Source organism: Hirsutella rhossiliensis (genome assembly GCF_020360975.1).
Source record: "Hirsutella rhossiliensis strain HR02 chromosome Unknown scaffold00019, whole genome shotgun sequence".
Lineage (NCBI taxonomy): Eukaryota > Fungi > Ascomycota > Sordariomycetes > Hypocreales > Ophiocordycipitaceae > Hirsutella > Hirsutella rhossiliensis.
The window spans coordinates 687,643-705,065 of record NW_025408685.1 but is presented as its reverse complement, the minus strand read 5'-3'; the positions used below and the strand labels follow the sequence as shown (position 1 = coordinate 705,065).

General features: G+C 56.9%; 4 protein-coding genes across 4 annotated transcripts; all 4 read right to left on the bottom strand.

The window, feature by feature from the left end:
• Positions 1-1,768: 1,768 nt before the first annotated feature.
• Positions 1,769-2,113, bottom strand: HRG_11235 (centromere DNA-binding protein complex CBF3 subunit; the record flags this gene model as incomplete). The annotated part of the gene is made up of 2 exons (XM_044869705.1): positions 1,769-1,878; positions 1,957-2,113. 2 exons carry the CDS (start codon positions 2,111-2,113, stop codon positions 1,769-1,771), a joined length of 267 nt encoding a protein of 88 aa, XP_044715258.1.
• Positions 2,114-2,213: 100 nt separating this feature from the next.
• HRG_11234 (centromere DNA-binding protein complex CBF3 subunit) lies at positions 2,214-3,353 on the bottom strand (the record flags this gene model as incomplete). Its single annotated transcript, XM_044869704.1, has 1 exon — positions 2,214-3,353. The coding sequence occupies one exon, from the start codon at positions 3,351-3,353 to the stop codon at positions 2,214-2,216; it is 1,140 nt and encodes a 379-aa protein (XP_044715257.1).
• A 734-nt stretch (positions 3,354-4,087) lies between these two features.
• Positions 4,088-6,007, bottom strand: HRG_11233 (centromere DNA-binding protein complex CBF3 subunit; the record flags this gene model as incomplete). The annotated part of the gene is made up of 5 exons (XM_044869703.1): positions 4,088-4,315; positions 4,389-4,997; positions 5,080-5,415; positions 5,674-5,901; positions 5,951-6,007. The coding sequence occupies 5 exons, from the start codon at positions 6,005-6,007 to the stop codon at positions 4,088-4,090; spliced, it is 1,458 nt and encodes a 485-aa protein (XP_044715256.1).
• An 8,050-nt stretch (positions 6,008-14,057) lies between these two features.
• HRG_11232 (transcriptional activator of glycolytic enzymes domain-containing protein) lies at positions 14,058-16,603 on the bottom strand (the record flags this gene model as incomplete). Its single annotated transcript, XM_044869702.1, has 4 exons — positions 14,058-14,714; positions 14,839-15,447; positions 15,906-16,388; positions 16,469-16,603. The coding sequence occupies 4 exons, from the start codon at positions 16,601-16,603 to the stop codon at positions 14,058-14,060; spliced, it is 1,884 nt and encodes a 627-aa protein (XP_044715255.1).
• Positions 16,604-17,423: the final 820 nt, after the last annotated feature.

Below are 17,423 nucleotides of genomic sequence, written 5' to 3'. Positions count from 1 at the left end.
GCGCCTTGGCTGCGTCGGCGGCGGAGTGAGAGGCGCTTGCTCTTGTCTAGGTCGTTTCGGTGATGGAGTGGCGGGCGGCGGCGTCTGTGCAGCAAATCGGGATTGAGCTTCACGGCGGCGGGTTCGGTCTTCGGCGCGCTGGCGGTCCATATCTCGCAAGACACGGAGGATCTCATCGTGGGGACTCTGGCAAGCGGTGAAGGGCGTTGTAAGGACCGGCGCCGATAGGACGCCTGCGATTCAAGATCCTCAAGGTGCGGTGAACCTCTTCGGGTGCGACAGTGGCTGGGCGTTCTCGCGGCATGGTGCTGCGAACGAGAGCTGGGACGAAGTGGGGGAATGATCTGCTATGGCGCCCAGCAAGAATCCGGCGTTGGAAGATCAGAGGGCTCAGCGTAGGTCAGGGTCAAGACCCTGGTCCCGCTGGTTGGTAGAAGAATGGCGGTCACGAAGTGAGGGGCGAGCCGCCGACCGGCCGGAGCATGGCCGGAGCGGTCAGGCGGCCCGGGGAGAGGGGCCGGAGCGGGCAGCAGGAAGCAGTGGCTCTGTTTGGCCGGAAGTAGGTGCCTTGAGGAACGAAAGGCTCTTCCTTCCGCCCCTTCCGTAAACACGGACCGCATGGTGCCCCGTGCGCTCCCCAGCCACTCTTCACTGCCACCTACTTCCGGCCAAACAGAGCCACTGCTTCCTGCTGCCCGCTCCGGCCCCTCTCCCGGGCCGCCTGACCGCTCCGGCCATGCTCCGGCCGGTCGGCGGCTCGCCCCTCACTTCGTGACCGCCATTCTTCTACCAACCAGCGGGACCAAGGGTCTTGACCCTGACCTACGCACTCCGTGAGCCCTCTGATCTTCCAACGCCGGATTCTTGCTGGGCGCCATAGCAATAGGATATCCACAGCGGGGTTTTGGTGGCTGATTCAGCGGCTGAGCGCCACAACACCGCAGTTTAGCGTCCGTGCCCTCAGCGGCTTCCAATATCCACCCTTGTCCACGGTCGGCCGTCCGGCCGACCGCCGCCCGGAACGCCGCGTCTTGAAGGGCTCTCAAGGCTCGACGAGCTCGTCAAATTACGAGGGGGAGGGGAAACAAAAATAGTGTATTTCTACCTCTTTAGTTGTACAACTTTTGCCTTTCTGTTGGCTCGGAGCTGTTTGCAAAATAAGTCCAGCGAGCAGCCGGTTTGCTGCTGTTGTAAGTTGACAATGTGCATCGCGGCCTCCTCGCTACACCTGTGGGCCTTCGCCACCTTGCGAATCTCCCTTATAACCTCGAGCCGTAACGAATACCACTGCAATTCATTTTGTCGCCCGGCGCGCCACCGGCTTCCCATCTACCGTCGAGGTCGGCAATGGCTGGCCTGCCTCGAAGGCCAACCGTCCACTCGCTCCAGAGCGCCTCGACCATTTTTACTGCTCGGCACATCTGATACCGTGGCGGTGGCTCTGTCTTAACCGTGATCGTATCTGTCGCCGTCGGGCTCGTGGCACGGCTATCAACAATGCTCGACTGAGCCGAGACGAATCGGCTTCCATCTCCTCGTCCTCCTGCCCAACGACATCAACCACGGCCGGGGCCGTGGTGGCAGTGGTGGTCGTCGCGGCCGTAACGGAAGTTGAAACCATTCGAAAAAAGGGACGACTGGGCTACCGCAAGACGTTCTTCGGTGGCTCGAAGCTGCTCGCTTAGCTCTGTTTTAAGCTGGATCGTCCTTGCTTCGTTCCGCGCGTCGATGGATTTAAGATAGTCCGCGAGGACCGGCATCGCCTGGACTAGGACTGCAAGCTGGCTTGGACGCTCCTCTTCAAGGATGAAGTCCGATAGCTGGTGCGCGAACGGGGCGTAGGCCGGATGCCGGAAGACCGGGTGGTTCCAAACGGGGCTGCCGGGGTATTTCTTCATCAGGACAACGGAATCCTGCAAGACAACCTCCGTAAATAGAAGATGAGGTTCGTCGAACCCATCGCTGCCAGGTCGTTCTCCTGCTCGGTACCGGGACCGAACCGGCCTCGCCAACGGTCCAGCTCGGGCCAGATCATCGAGAGCAGGACCTCCGGCGGCGTCACGCCGGCACGGCGTATCTCGAAGCATCCGGCCTGCGGCGGGTGCCCGGCCATCGTACGCATGAACTTGCGAGGCAACGAGTTCAGGTAACAGCCGACCATCTGCTCCTGGTTCCAACGACCCGCGCGACGGATCTGGTCTTCGCTAATCCCTTTAGTTCAGCCGTCCTCGCCCCGAGCTGCGGCCGACATGCGTCTTCTTCTGCGACGTGACGCCGGCGTAGGCGAAGGCCTTGACAACCCACTCGCGCTGTGAGTTGTACGAGAAAGCCGCCGTCCGGCCGGTGCCGTTACCCTTGATTAGCCGGATGTCGTACCACGAGGACCGCCTGCTGAAATCGGGAAACGGCTCACTACCGAGATCCCAACGATACAAGAGGTAGAACGAGAGGCCACCCAAGATGCAGATTAGCGGGTTCCTATTCCGATACGCGCCGGCGGTCTCGAGGCGGCCGTGCTGGTTCTGCTTGCCGGCTCGTGTCGTAAAGATGAGCGGCATGCACCGGGTCGAGCCCTCCCCGGCAAACTCAAAGGTGAATAGGTCTGAGATCTCTGCAGCCCGACGATCGCCGCCACGGGTGAGAAGATAATGGCCAAAGAGGAGATCCACGAGGGTCCGAAAATGACACTCGGGCGATGTGCCGCTGTGGGCCCACAGCTCGTGGCATACTCGTTCGAACTCGGACTCCGAGTAACCATCGAGCAGAGTATCGCGGCCTTTATCGGCATAGTTCTCCTGTCTCGTTGGGCGTCCCGGCGCTGTAGGGACTTGAGGTACTCGTACGTTGTCCTCGCGCGGCGACGGGTGCGTATTCATTCCGAGGGCCTTCTGCGTCCGGTAAAGATCCGTGATTGCGGTGACATAAGTTCGGACCGACCGCCAGGCCAGGCGGGTCTCGTCCTGCGGAGTATCAGTGGCGGCCTTGCGGCTCCTGACCTTCAAGGGCCGACCGGCCACCTCCTCGACGAGGAAGAGGAGGAGCTTCTCCTCTGTGACCGTAGCGCCGTCACAGTACTGTTTGTGGCGGCAGAATTGCTCGAATTCCTCTTGCTTCGGTGCGTACGCCGAGGTCGTATTCCTTGGCCGAGACTCGTGGATCGCAGAGAGGATCGTCTGCGCATTGGCGCGTAGCTCCGCGTCGTTTATCGCGTTCTGCCGGATGCGTTGGTCCACTCGTACGCTCGACGGCTTTGCGCGACTCCTGCCCTGCCCCTGCCCCGGCCGCTGCTCCTGCGAGCTTCGGCTTGGGCCCCGCTTTGTCTTCGCCTTCCGTCGATTTGGCGTCCGGGCCATGGGATATATCGTGACGGGGAAGACCAAGGCAAGCCTGCGAGTGACCACCAGTCCGGGTTGGAGCGGGGTGGCGCGCGGCGACGAGAGATGCCCTATCTAGCGATCACGATGCGCACCGCCTGGTCGGGTCGCCCGCTAAAATTCCAGTGGACAGGGCGCCGTAGCGAACGTGAATAGCGGCTTCTCCATCGAATCAGCGACGCAATCAGCGGGGGGCACCGATATCTGCGTATATCCACGGCGCGCGCCGTTCGGGTGGGGTGGATATCCGCAGATACGATTGGCCCGCCTGGTCGCTGATTCTCGGATTGCCCCACCCGACCAGATCAGCGGCGCTCAGCAAACCCTCGGATACCAATAGGATATCCACAGCGGGGTTTTGGTGGCTGATTCAGCGGCTGAGCGCCACAACACCGCAGTTTAGCGTCCGTGCCCTCAGCGGCTTCCAATATCCACCCTTGTCCACGGTCGGCCGTCCGGCCGACCGCCGCCCGGAACGCCGCGTCTTGAAGGGCTCTCAAGGCTCGACGAGCTCGTCAAATTACGAGGGGGAGGGGAAACAAAAATAGTGTATTTCTACCTCTTTAGTTGTACAACTTTTGCCTTTCTGTTGGCTCGGAGCTGTTTGCAAAATAAGTCCAGCGAGCAGCCGGTTTGCTGCTGTTGTAAGTTGACAATGTGCATCGCGGCCTCCTCGCTACACCTGTGGGCCTTCGCCACCTTGCGAATCTCCCTTATAACCTCGAGCCGTAACGAATACCACTGCAATTCATTTTGTCGCCCGGCGCGCCACCGGCTTCCCATCTACCGTCGAGGTCGGCAATGGCTGGCCCGCCTCGAAGGCCAACCGTCCACTCGCTCCAGAGCGCCTCGACCATTTTTACTGCTCGGCACATCTGATACCGTGGCGGTGGCTCTGTCTTAACCGTGATCGTATCTGTCGCCGTCGGCTCGTGGCACGGCTATCAACAATGCTCGACTGAGCCGAGACGAATCGGCTTCCATCTCCTCGTCCTCCTGCCCAACGACATCAACCACGGCCGGGGCCGTGGTGGCAGTGGTGGTCGTCGCGGCCGTAACTTGGAAGTTGAAACCATTCGAAAAAAGGGACGACTGGGCTACCGCAAGACGTTCTTCGGTGGCTCGAAGCTGCTCGCTTAGCTCTGTTTTAAGCTGGATCGTCCTTGCTTCGTTCCGCGCGTCGATGGATTTAAGATAGTCCGCGAGGACCGGCATCGCCTGGACTAGGACTGCAAGCTGGCTTGGACGCTCCTCTTCAAGGATGAAGTCCGATAGCTGGTGCGCGAACGGGGCGTAGGCCGGATGCCGGAAGACCGGGTGGTTCCAAACGGGGCTGCCGGGGTATTTCTTCATCAGGACAACGGAATCCTGCAAGACAACCTCCCGTAAATAGAAGATGAGGTTCGTCGAACCCATCGCTGCCAGGTCGTTCTCCTGCTCGGTACCGGGACCGAACCGGCCTCGCCAACGGTCCAGCTCGGGCCAGATCATCGAGAGCAGGACCTCCGGCGGCGTCACGCCGGCACGGCGTATCTCGAAGCATCCGGCCTGCGGCGGGTGCCCGGCCATCGTACGCATGAACTTGCGAGGCAACGAGTTCAGGTAACAGCCGACCATCTGCTCCTGGTTCCAACGACCCGCGCGACGGATCTGGTCTTCGCTAATCCCATTAGTTCAGCCGTCCTCGCCCCGAGCTGCGGCCGACATGCGTCTTCTTCTGCGACGTGACGCCGGCGTAGGCGAAGGCCTTGACAACCCACTCGCGCTGTGAGTTGTACGAGAAAGCCGCCGTCCGGCCGGTGCCGTTACCCTTGATTAGCCGGATGTCGTACCACGAGGACCGCCTGCTGAAATCGGGAAACGGCTCACTACCGAGATCCCAACGATACAAGAGGTAGAACGAGAGGCCACCCAAGATGCAGATTAGCGGGTTCCTATTCCGATACGCGCCGGCGGTCTCGAGGCGGCCGTGCTGGTTCTGCTTGCCGGCTCGTGTCGTAAAGATGAGCGGCATGCACCGGGTCGAGCCCTCCCCGGCAAACTCAAAGGTGAATAGGTCTGAGATCTCTGCAGCCCGACGATCGCCGCCACGGGTGAGAAGATAATGGCCAAAGAGGAGATCCACGAGGGTCCGAAAATGACACTCGGGCGATGTGCCGCTGTGGGCCCACAGCTCGTGGCATACTCGTTCGAACTCGGACTCGAGTAACCATCGAGCAGAGTATCGCGGCCTTTATAGGCATAGTTCTCCCTGTCTCGTTGGGCGTCCCGGCGCTGTAGGGACTTGAGGTACTCGTACGTTGTCCTCGCGCGGCGACGGGTGCGTATTCATTCCGAGGGCCTTCTGCGTCCGGTAAAGATCCGTGATTGCGGTGACATAAGTTCGGACCGACCGCCAGGCCAGGCGGGTCTCGTCCTGCGGAGTATCAGTGGCGGCCTTGCGGCTCCTGACCTTCAAGGGCCGACCGGCCACCTCCTCGACGAGGAAGAGGAGCTTCTCCTCTGTGACCGTAGCGCCGTCACAGTACTGTTTGTGGCGGCAGAATTGCTCGAATTCCTCTTGCTTCGGTGCGTACGCCGAGGTCGTATTCCTGGCCGAGACTCGTGGATCGCAGAGAGGATCGTCTGCGCATTGGCGCGTAGCTCCGCGTCGTTTATCGCGTTCTGCCGGATGCGTTGGTCCACTCGTACGCTCGACGGCTTTGCGCGACTCCCTGCCCCTGCCCCTGCCCCGGCCGCTGCTCCTGCGAGCTTCGGCTTGGGCCCCGCTTTGTCTTCGCCTTCCGTCGATTTGGCGTCCGGGCCATGGGATATATCGTGACGGGGAAGACCAAGGCAAGCCTGCGAGTGACCACCAGTCCGGGTTGGAGCGGGGTGGCGCGCGGCGACGAGAGATGCCCTATCTAGCGATCACGATGCGCACCGCCTGGTCGGGTCGCCCGCTAAAATTCCAGTGGACAGGGCGCCGTAGCGAACGTGAATAGCGGCTTCTCCATCGAATCAGCGACGCAATCAGCGGGGGGGACCGATATCTGCGTATATCCACGGCGCGCGCCGTTCGGGTGGGGTGGATATCCGCAGATACGATTGGCCCGCCTGGTCGCTGATTCTCGGATTGCCCCACCCGACCAGATCAGCGGCGCTCAGCAAACCCTCGGATACCACAAAAATTCCGTGACAGTCGCCTCCCTAAATTTTGGGCATGAAAATGAGTGCATCTCAACGAACTACATCACACTACCGTACACAATAAGTTATCATTCGGAATACACATTAGATTCGACTTCTGGGGCTCCTCTTTAGTCTCTGACATGAAGAAGAAGTTAAATATAGCTTTACAGGCGACCATTCGAGCTCGCCGGCAGACTGGTTTCGAGACAAGTCGGGTTATCTCAACTGCCCAAGAATGGCTACGTATACGCTAATCCCGTATGTTTCTTGCTCTATTCAGCATTTTCGCACCTCACGAAAGTCTCGTAGCATCTCTTGTATGTTATCGTAGGGCCGAGTGTGATGTTGTGGGCATGGAGTATCTGCGAGAGATTCAGCCATGACAACTGGAGGCGATGAAGGCATCCACGATTCCCCCAATGCTATGTCTTCCTCTATAGATCGCTGGAGCATTTCGTCATCATTGTACTCTTCTTCGTCGTCTTCGTCGTCGTTGTTGAAGGGGCCGAGACCGTGAAAGTGAACTGTATCCTCACTGCCAGGTAAAGACGACATATCTCTAGGGATGCGGCCGCCTAACTGCGCGGGCGAGGATATCGCTTGCAGTGTTATTCGCCTTTGTAGTGTCTACAAAGAATGGGTCTGCTTTAGGTTCTTTCAGGGCCTTTGTGAATGTCTCGTGGGACTCTTGGAGTGTGTAGAACTCAATATCACGCCCCGTATGTTGTAGCCAAGGCTTGAAATTCATCGTCTTGAGTTTCCCGTTGACTTCCTGCTTCTTGCTAGCGCTGTAATCCGCCCTTATACCCGCCATCTCGTCGCGAATTCGTTTGAGATGCATCCGTAGCTCTCGCCGGGTTTGCCGCTTGTATGCTGCTCGAGACTGCATTCGTATTCGCGCTGGATGTCCTCGATGTTGCAGCTCGTGATGAATTGACCGGACGGCTTAACGATCTTGCCTCGCTTCTTCCTGCTTGCCCACGCTTCTATACGGCTATTTCGGTCCTTTATAAAGGATTGGACTTGAGATTGCAGGATGAGGGCTTCTGTCACCACCTTAGCAGTCTGACGCAAACCCTCACGAGTTGGTGAACTCAGTACGTCATGGTACCGCTGCCTAATCCTGTTCGTAGTATCCGCAGCGATCTGGAAACGGGCTTCATTAGGCAAAAGTGAGTTATAAGCCGGGTTCACAAGTCTCTGCTGCCGAAGCTGCTCGTTGAGAAGCCTTGCAACAACGGGTTTTGGTGTCACGGGGTAAAGACCTGTTTTTTCGAAGCCCGCAATGATGTTATGGCGCGTGAACCCAGCCTCGTAGACTTTTTGAAAAGCGTTGAGGAAGTCAACCCGCGAGAAAGCAAGGTGGCCCTCTGCGAGTGTTTTTCGTAGAGCTTTCTGGTGTGCCGCTTTCAGTGGTTGGAAAACACCAACATCTAGCGGCTGCATGATGTGTGGAATGAGGGGGAGAATGGCGATGATGATATCAAAATTGATGCAGTATTCAGCGAATTCGAGAGTCGTGTGCCCTGTAAAGCCATCTACAACGAGCAACCGGAAAATCCTATCTTTCTCGTCCCGTTGGGTCGGAGGTGCCTCAACCGTCGTCATCCCAAGGTTTGGAACACGAAGATGCTCATCACAGCCAAACCATTGTTCTAGTGACTTCCCAGAGCGTTGTGCTTGCGCTGAGGATGCCCAGGACCAGCGATTGAAGTGCCTCGCCCATTCGAGATGTATCTGAGCGTTGCTGAAGCCGGTTGGTGATTGAGCAAAGCGGACGCCACTATCAATAGCGATAAGTTACCGGCCCAATTCGTGGTAGGGAAATGCGCGAAGATGATCCAGGGAGGAAGAGAGTCCCCTGCAGCATTGATCGTGCCAATAACTGTGCAGGATTCTCGATTCGCCGGATCGAGAACTTCCACCCGACTCTTCACGCGTGTGGTGCGGGTCACGAGAACGTGTACGCGTTCTCGCAAGCAGCCGATCCGAATGCCGGCTTCATCTTCATTCCAAATCTCCGATGCCCCAATGCGAAACTTCTTGATAGTCTCATCGAGGTTAGAGAAGAAGTCATTCACTTCCTCAACACTCTGCGCTTCAAAAGACTTCCGTGCTCTCTCGACGGCCTTCAAGTAAGTCTTCTTGACCTCAGGGTGACTTTGGCGCCAGCCTGCGAGCCAGTTCTGAGACATAGGTCTTGATGATGGATCTCGTCGCTGCGCTGATTGTATTTGCGGCAGCCTCAAGCTGCTCCTTTCCCGCTGGAATACCAGTACGCTCCATCCACTGTATGTACGCCACAAGGGCGTTATCTTCATCCTCAGTCAACGCAGTTGGGCGCCCTGACCTCGGGCAAATGGGTTTTCCAAAGAACGGATGGCCCTCTCGACAGCGCCTCTATTGACTTTGTACCTAGAAGCCGCTTTGCGGATAGAAAGGGGGGTTCGCTGTGGTGTTGTGGCACGACGTAGGGCCGCTCTAGGCGGCCGGCGAGAGGCGATGACGGCTCGCGCGGCGGCTAGGGCATTGTCATTGGGAGTCATACCGTATGAAATAGAGAATAACCTCTCAAGTTGGTTTGGGTTGAAAAATACGCGTTGACGGCAATTGAGACGGTACTCAAAAGAGAGGCGACTGTCACGGAATTTTTGTGATGTCACGGATTTTTTGTGCCAACTAAAGGGCGTAAGACCTTTAGTGGGCTGCCGTGGCCCCACCACGCTTAGACCAACGGGTATTTGTAGATAAAAATGTGCGGCCGGTATGAATGGCTCTGCACATGGTATGGAGACGTGGACATGCATCACTATCAATGCTGAGGTAAGCCACCGGCATTAATCTCGACAAAATTTGATTGAACTAACACCTCTGCATTCGCGAAATGATACCGGGACAACCAAGTAGGGGATAAGAACTAATACCGAGGCCTAGCAAACGAGAGAAGTTCCTCCGCAATGGAGTCCCCCATAGCTCACCCTGCGGGCTTGCTTACGCAAGAAACCCTTGCTTTTACTCAGCTTTTCCGAATCTTTCAGTTTGTGGGAATTGTAGTAATCCATTGTACCCATCTAGATAGGTCACGTGCGCTCTCACGTGTGCAGTTGAGGATAGCGGAGGACACATAGCTAGCTCCGTGCCCTTTGCCCCCTCTTCCCCCTTTCTAGAACAGACATCAACGATTACACATACCATTGCGATTTGCACGCAGGCCTGTGTAGAGACCTACCGACACTGATCAGTGGTCGACTTGGTCGATCACAGACAGCTAGGAAGAAGAGACAAATCGCTAACCTTCAAGATCGGCTGCAAGGCATCGGTTGAGGAAGGTTATTTGTGCTAAGTGGCTATCTCAGGCTGCCAGGCATCTGGGAGAACCTACCAAGCTATTAATCGGCTGCAAGGCATCGATTAGTAGTGCGACCACATCGCCTAGCGACTTCTATTATCGGCTGCAAGGCATCGATCAACAGTTGTTACTAGACCCGACAAAGACGTATTTCGACAGCCAGATACGACTCCATCGTCTCATTCACTTGATCAACGATGACCCTGACCGACCGAGCTACGACTCGAACGAGAGCGCCCAGCTCGAACAATTGAGCGAACGGATGCAAGGACTAGCTATCCAGACATCCGTATTCGATAAAGTTGATGTTACCCTTTGGGGACAAGACATCAAACCTGACGAGGAAGATGAGATCGCAGTTACGACGTACGCCGCTAGGTTCATGTCCAATGCCCAATTCGAACGCCTAGAAGGAGACGACATCCTGACCACTTCCAACAACACTTCGAAGGCTGGAACCAAGACATATGGAACCGGGTACATATGGACTACAAGAGAGCCCTTAGATTACTTCTAAGGAGACGTGGCATCTATACAGGACGGAAAATGGCCCTTTGCACCCCAATTCATCATGTTGCAAACTGTGGAGGACCGACCTGCATGGCCAGAACGAGAGTACATGGAGATGGATTTTGACATTGGGACGACCGCTTATAAGTTACGAGCAACAGGATCAAATGCCCTAACTTCTCCCGAGAACCCCAATCGCCACCGGTAGCAACACCTCGTTACAGTCTTAACGAACAACAGCCCATTAAGACCTTAACGAAGCCACCTGCCCAGGAACCCATCACTGAGGCACTACCGATAACAACATCACCTCCCACGACTTCCGCTCTGACCCAAGATGCACCTAACTTGAACTCTCGTACAGCCCATCCGACAACCCACCGCTTCAAGCACCCTGAACTCGTCCAATCCGCCCAAAACCCCACCTAAACCTCCGTCCGAGCATATGCATCTCGACGCATATACAAAACTTCCCCCGGATGATACCCCGAATGCCACTGTTGACGCAGATACCCAATATATGTTCATGAAGCTCTGGGATAAGGACCAGAACTACACAGGAGAGCCGTACGACCTCCTCGATGAGAAACTCCGAATCTTCATGAGCATCTGCTACAACATCCAAGTGAAACCGTCACAATTTCACGCCCTTTTCCGCGAATCCTCGCCGGAAGAGCACAAACGTTCTACATTGACAAGATCGAATGGACTACCACGTTTAGGAAGGCATACGACAGCATCAAACAACGCTTTGACACGGAAGTTAACCACGTCCATTACTATACAGATTGGACCACAACCACTTTCAACTCGATTCGTGCCCAAGATGCTTCCAAATCCCTCCATGAAGTCCTTCAACTACTCTTCGATAAGCTACAACTCTGTCAGAGAGCCCTTGGCCCTGACTACGCAGGAAACATTCCACTGCGTACTACGCTTATCATCGCATGCCGTGGTGTACCCGAACTTGAACACGCCCTCTTCAAACCTGCAGCAAAGATCGAGACCTCTTTGCAGATCTACGATCTTCCGTTGAGACCCACCTTGCCCGACAGACAAACCCTCAGTACTTGCAAAGCCCTGACGGATCATTTGGACCAACGAATCCGAACAATCAGTACTACCTCGATCGCCGATACCATAACAACCGCGTACGAGGAAGATACGGATACTCAGGACAACGACCCAATCGCGGATATGGACAAGGCTACAACCGTGGAAGCTACAGGCCCTCAAGCCATAGCAACTACACCCCTAGCCACACCAATCGCAATTGGACCAAAAAGTGCTTTGTTTGTGGACAAGAAGGTTGCTGGTCAACCAAACACTCTGCAGAAGAACGACAAGAGGCCAGGACCAATATGTCGCACGTTGTCAATTCACAGGCATACAACCTCCAAACTTCATAGCCTATCTTATAGACTACGAAGGTCATGAGCTTGATGAACTCACTACCGACGACATATGGGAAGAACCTGACAATGGCACCAACAATCACCCTAGACAATGGAGAAGTCTACCGGACGGATCAAACCATTGTTCCCGCCTAGCAATTCGTCATTGAAGATCAATATTCAGTGGACAATTTCCCAGGCATCATGATTGACACAGGTGCAGCAAAAGTCTCTACAGCCGGTCACTCTTAGTACATTGCTCTATAATGAGAAGACCCCTCTGTAGCCTTAGACAGCTCAACCTCCGGCCAGGCTACCATCACATTTGGACACGGCGAAGCCATTCACTCGATTGGTTCCATCGCCCTCAAAACACCAGTCGGAAGGATTACGTTCCACATCCTTCAGACCCCTACCTAGGAAGAAGAAGAACCCCCAAACTGGTATGAAACCCCCGCACCCCACAAGAGAGGACGCCCGCCCGGATCAAAGAACAAGCCCCAGCCCGCAGCACACGGAGCCTCGAGGACCGGCCGGCACACAAGAGCAAATAACAATATGTGCCTGTAGTCCCTAGAGGAGCCATATGCCCACAAAGAAGAAAAGCTCGAGGAAGCACAATTTCGAGCCAAGCCAAAGACCTCGATGACCACAAGTACAACGGTTGACTCCAACGCATTTGATTAGCACCAGCGCTACGTTCAAGCATCAGCGCTACGTTCAAGGTATACACAATCAAACAGTTCCTGTCACCGACAAGTCTTCCAAATCTTCTTCGACTGTTCACCTCTTTGACCCCAATACACTCTTTTCCCTCTTTTCATTATGGCCCCACTTTTTGGGCCTGTTGACATTTTGCCACCAATGCAGCTGGTCTCTCCCTCTCTTTCCCTGCTCGTTACAGCGATTGCAACCACAAAAGAAAAGTTGCCAGTGTGGGAATTGTAGTAATCCATTGTACCCATCTAGATAGGTCACGTGCGCTCTCACGTGTGCAGTTGAGGATAGCGGAGGACACATAGCTAGCTCCGTGCCCTTTGCCCCCTCTTCCCCCTTTCTAGAACAGACATCAACGATTACACATACCATTGCGATTTGCACGCAGGCCTGTGTAGAGACCTACCGACACAGTTCAATATTCTTTGAACTCGGAGAAGCATTTTATCCCCACAGGCCGTTTAGTGTATCCCAGCCTGGACCACCTGTGGGTTTATCTTGTTTCTCTTTACCGGGTTGGCTATCGGCTTGAGGAAGAAGCTCATCAGAACCGACATTATTTTCTGAGTAGGAATTTGACCTTGTTGTCTTACCAGAAATTATTGAGCCATCAAGTCGATGAGCACCAGGGACATCAACCCATTGACCAGTACTGGGATCAAGTTTTTGACCTTGAGCATTAAGATAATTACCTTGACCATCAACTTGTTGAGCCGAATCGTTTTCTCTTGGTGCTATAACTTGGTCCGGCGTTGGGACGCTAGTCCCAGTCCCGGCAGGCACATGAAAAGGGCAATTGAAGCCTTCATGTTAGCAAAAAGGTACTCAAAAGGGGGACACCAAAAGGGAGTGAGGTAAAATCGATGATGGTGCTAGTAGAAGAAGTAAGTAGCATGCGAAGACTTTCCAGCTCGAGGTGGAATGCTCGCACTTTATAAGTTCGAGCCGCCCAGTAGTTTTGGCAATTACTAGACTGTCATGAAGAATTACTGCACAGGAATGACTCTTACACACACAGGTCAGGCTAGTAAATGCGCAAACTATTTAATAGTCTCCGCCAAAGTTTGCACTTAGGAGCGCTGATCCACAAGCCTGGGCTGCCTGCCCATGACTGGGTTCGCCTGATCTGACTCGCGCGTGATAAAAGTTACCGGTAGTACCATAATCGAGGCATAAGCAGATCTAGAAGCAGGACTTATCGTGGGGTCGATTTGCGGAGTAATTTCGGGAAATCGTATGCGATTACATATCTACCATCTGATAAGTGCCCGGCGCCGCGCACGCGAATATCTCCACGGCCAGCAGCCCAATCGAGGCCATTCCGGGGCCTGGGGGACTACTCCACTCCGGCGGCGCGTTTGGTCGAGGAGCACTCCGTATAGGCTACTGTCCGTCGAGATATTTGCGTTGCAGCGCCGCGAATGGGTAATGGGGGGGCTAGGCTCGGCTACAGGAACTGCGAGATAGTAATGCACCGATCCTACGGCCCTTTGATCCTCAAAAATATGTCTAGTTACATGGATATAAATATGTATAAAGACTCTACGAGGCGGCTGGCTTACGTCGACGAGGGCGGTCCGCTTTCCCAGCCGGGTCCTCCGCCCCGACGGCCCTGACCTCGAGTTGGACCTGGTCCCGGCCTGGACCTGGGTCATCGGGCACGGGGGTCCCTACCTGTACCCGTATCTGGCCCTGGCCCTGGCCCCGATCCTGGCCCCGCCGTCGGCGCTGTTTGAGCTCGTCGACGAGTCGGTTCAAGCTTCGGCCGGCGCGTAACAGCTCTAGCTCTGCAACGGCCGCCTCCTTGCATTTGCCGGACGCCATACGGGCCAACAGCTCGTCCCAGATCACCTTCCGGCGACAGAACTGCACTCTGACCCCGTTCCCCGGGCGCCAGCGGCTTCCCCACGTCTCTTCCAGCTCCCGTACGGCCTTCTGACCTGCAAACCCTTCACCCCATTCCTTCCAGACGTCCCCCACCGTAAAGACCCTTGCCAGGGCTGTGACGATAGGCATGCCTGGTACCAGAGGCTCTGGGGCGGGGGCCGGGGCCGGGGCCGGAGCTGTATTGAGATTCAAGGTAGGTACTGTTGACGGGGCCGGGGCCGGGGCTGGGGCCAGCGCCTCTGCTGACCCGGCTCCGAAGTAGCCGGTAAAGGTGATAGGGACCTTGCCTTGGAGGAGGGCATCGAGGCCGCCCTGAATCCCGTCCAGCCGGGCCTCGCCGGATGGCGAGCCGCTGACTATTCTGTAACAGGGCCTCCCGCGTGCTCTCTATGACGCCGCTTAGTTCCGGCAGCGCGCGTCGTACGAGCAGGCTTACCGGCTCCATAGCCCCTACCGCGGTGGACCGCACGGCGACGGCGAACTCGTCCCACTCGGGCCCGCCAAAAGGGGCGTAGGCGAAGAACGGTAGCGACGGGTAGCGGAGCTGTAGGACGGCCAGGTCCTGCAGAAGTACTATACGCAGGCGCCGCATAAGCAGGAAGCCGTCAGCGGCTAGGTCGTCGTCGTCGAGACCGCCTTCTGCCCAGCATTGCCGGCGCGCCCGCGCCTCAAAGCGGGGTTCCCACCTCGATCCACGGCCACAGCTGCTTTGTAAGACGTACGGGGTTCGTGAGCCGCACGCGCGAGGAAGTAGTCCCCGGGAGGCCGAGAAGCCGGCGACGATACGCATGAACTGCCGCGGTAGGTGCGTAAGATATGCCTGGCAGAGCACGCTCTGGTTCCAGCGGCCGGCCTGCGAGATCTGGGCGAGCGACGTGCCATGGGTCTCCGCGTCCTGGGCGCCCACCCTGCGCGGGAGGTGCGTCTTCTTCGACGCGATAAGGCCGGCAGCGCCGAAGATACGCCAGGTCTCTTGTAGCTGCGTCGGGTACGAGAGCTCCTGCTCGCGGTCCCGCCCGACGAGGACCTTGATCCGATACCAGTCCTGACGGCGCCGGAAGGACGGGGCGGTTCGCCGGCGACGTGCCAGCGCCAAAGAAGAGCTGTGCTAGGGCCCTTGCGTACAGAATAAGGGGTCCTTGTGCCGGAGCGCGCCCATAAACTCCTTCCTCGCCGTCTTATTTAGCTTGCCGTCCCGTAAAAGGCTTACCAGGCAACCACAGGGGTCGGGCCTCCGAAGGCGGATAGTCGAGTAGGGATAGGTCTGCAAGCTCCATCTTGCGCCGGTTCTCCCCCCGTAAGAGGTAGTAGTGGCCGAAGAGGAGGTCGACTCGCGTACGGAGGTTTTGCGGCGTATACGCGGCGCCAGTGAGAAGGAGATCCTGGATCCGAAGCCATTCATCGGGGAGGTAGCCGGCCTGATCCCGTCGCTTCCGCGGTCTTTAAAGGAGGCGCGGTCGTGCTTCCCCGCTGCCGGCCCCGTTGCTCAAGGAATCCTCGTACGGCGGCGCCCCGGGGATTCTCCGTATTCGCGTTGCCGTGAGCCACCTGGAGCCTCCATAGCTCGATAACGGCCGCGATATAGGCGTCGATAGTGCCCCTCGTAAGCAAAGACCCTTCGGTAAGGTCTACTGCAGCCGTCGCGAGGCCTGTGGGTGGCACGTAGCCCTCGCGGTCGTCAGCGAGCAGCTCGGCGGCCTCGGCCAGGGGGACCTCCAAAGCTTCGGCCAGGCTTTCGGCCTCTGCCATGGCCGCGGCCTCGAGCTGCTCCTGTTCGCGCTGTTGCCGTACCTGTACGGCCTCGCCGTTGCCGTTGCCCCTAATCTTACCCCGCGCGCGCGGCTTCTTCTTCTGCGGCGGCACAACGCGTCGTAACAGGATATCCTCTTTGAGCCACGCCGCCAGCTTGTCCGGCGTTACGAGCTCGCCGTCGGGCCAGCTATAGAGCGAGCCGTCTGCTGCAGCCCGAGGCGTATGGCACCAGGCCTATACGCATTTGTCTGTTAGCCGCCTAGGGGGCCGTACGTGACAGGGATCGAAGTGGAGGACCGGCCGGGGGGACGCGCCTTCCACTCCCGCTGCTTCGCCGCGTAACTCCGCGTCGTGTTCGCCGGCTGTTCGTCCTTCTTCGCCTGGATGCCCGCCCTCCGGGCGGCACGGGCGCGCTCGTCAGCTGCCGTGTACGAGTCGTCCGCGGCCATCTCGGTCGATCGGGCAACCTTCCTACGGGGCGAATGTCTGGGCTGGGTTGGCCGGAAACCCGATAAGTCGGGTGGGAACTTATCAAATGCACTTATCAGGCGTCCTGCACACGATTTCACGGGCGGCGTTTTGCGGGCGATAAGTGGTCACGTGGCCTAAGTGAATTACGACGCAATTGCGGGCACCACCGATAAGCAGCTACAAGCACGGAGTTTCCGTTGGGATCCAGCGGCTCCACCAGCTAGTCATAATGCCATTAAATGTCGCAATGCCGCTGCACCAGTGCACCTGGCAAAAGTGGAATGCACACTCCAACTTCTGGGCTCTCCCTCATGCGGAAAATGTCCTGCCGCAAGAACAAAATGTCGTAGTGGGCTGCATACGTTTCATGGGTCCGACTCGCTGGTTGATTTGGCGTTTGTTCTTCAGCGGGAGTCTACAGGATGCCCTGCCGTAGAGTAGACCTGCCCCCCCAACCCCCCCCCAACCCCGCCCCCTGTACAACCGGGATCCACGGTGCATGAACGAACGCCATCGTGATTTGTAGGGACGGCGTTGTCGGCTAGGATCTGACTCGCATCTTTTTAGTAAGGACGGGACTCAACCTCGATTTTGGGATCTTGTTTCAAGACCCATGGCGCTAAGCGGCGGCCTAGACTACAGAACCTCTGAACTTGTCAACGAGCTGAAGGTGGACATCGAGATGCTTGTTCCATCCAATCAACAGTGTCTTGAGAGACGGAGGCCAGTGGAAAAAGTGCTGCCCACGTTGACATCTGCACAGGGGTTAACTTCGATACACAATGCGGAGAGGGGGCC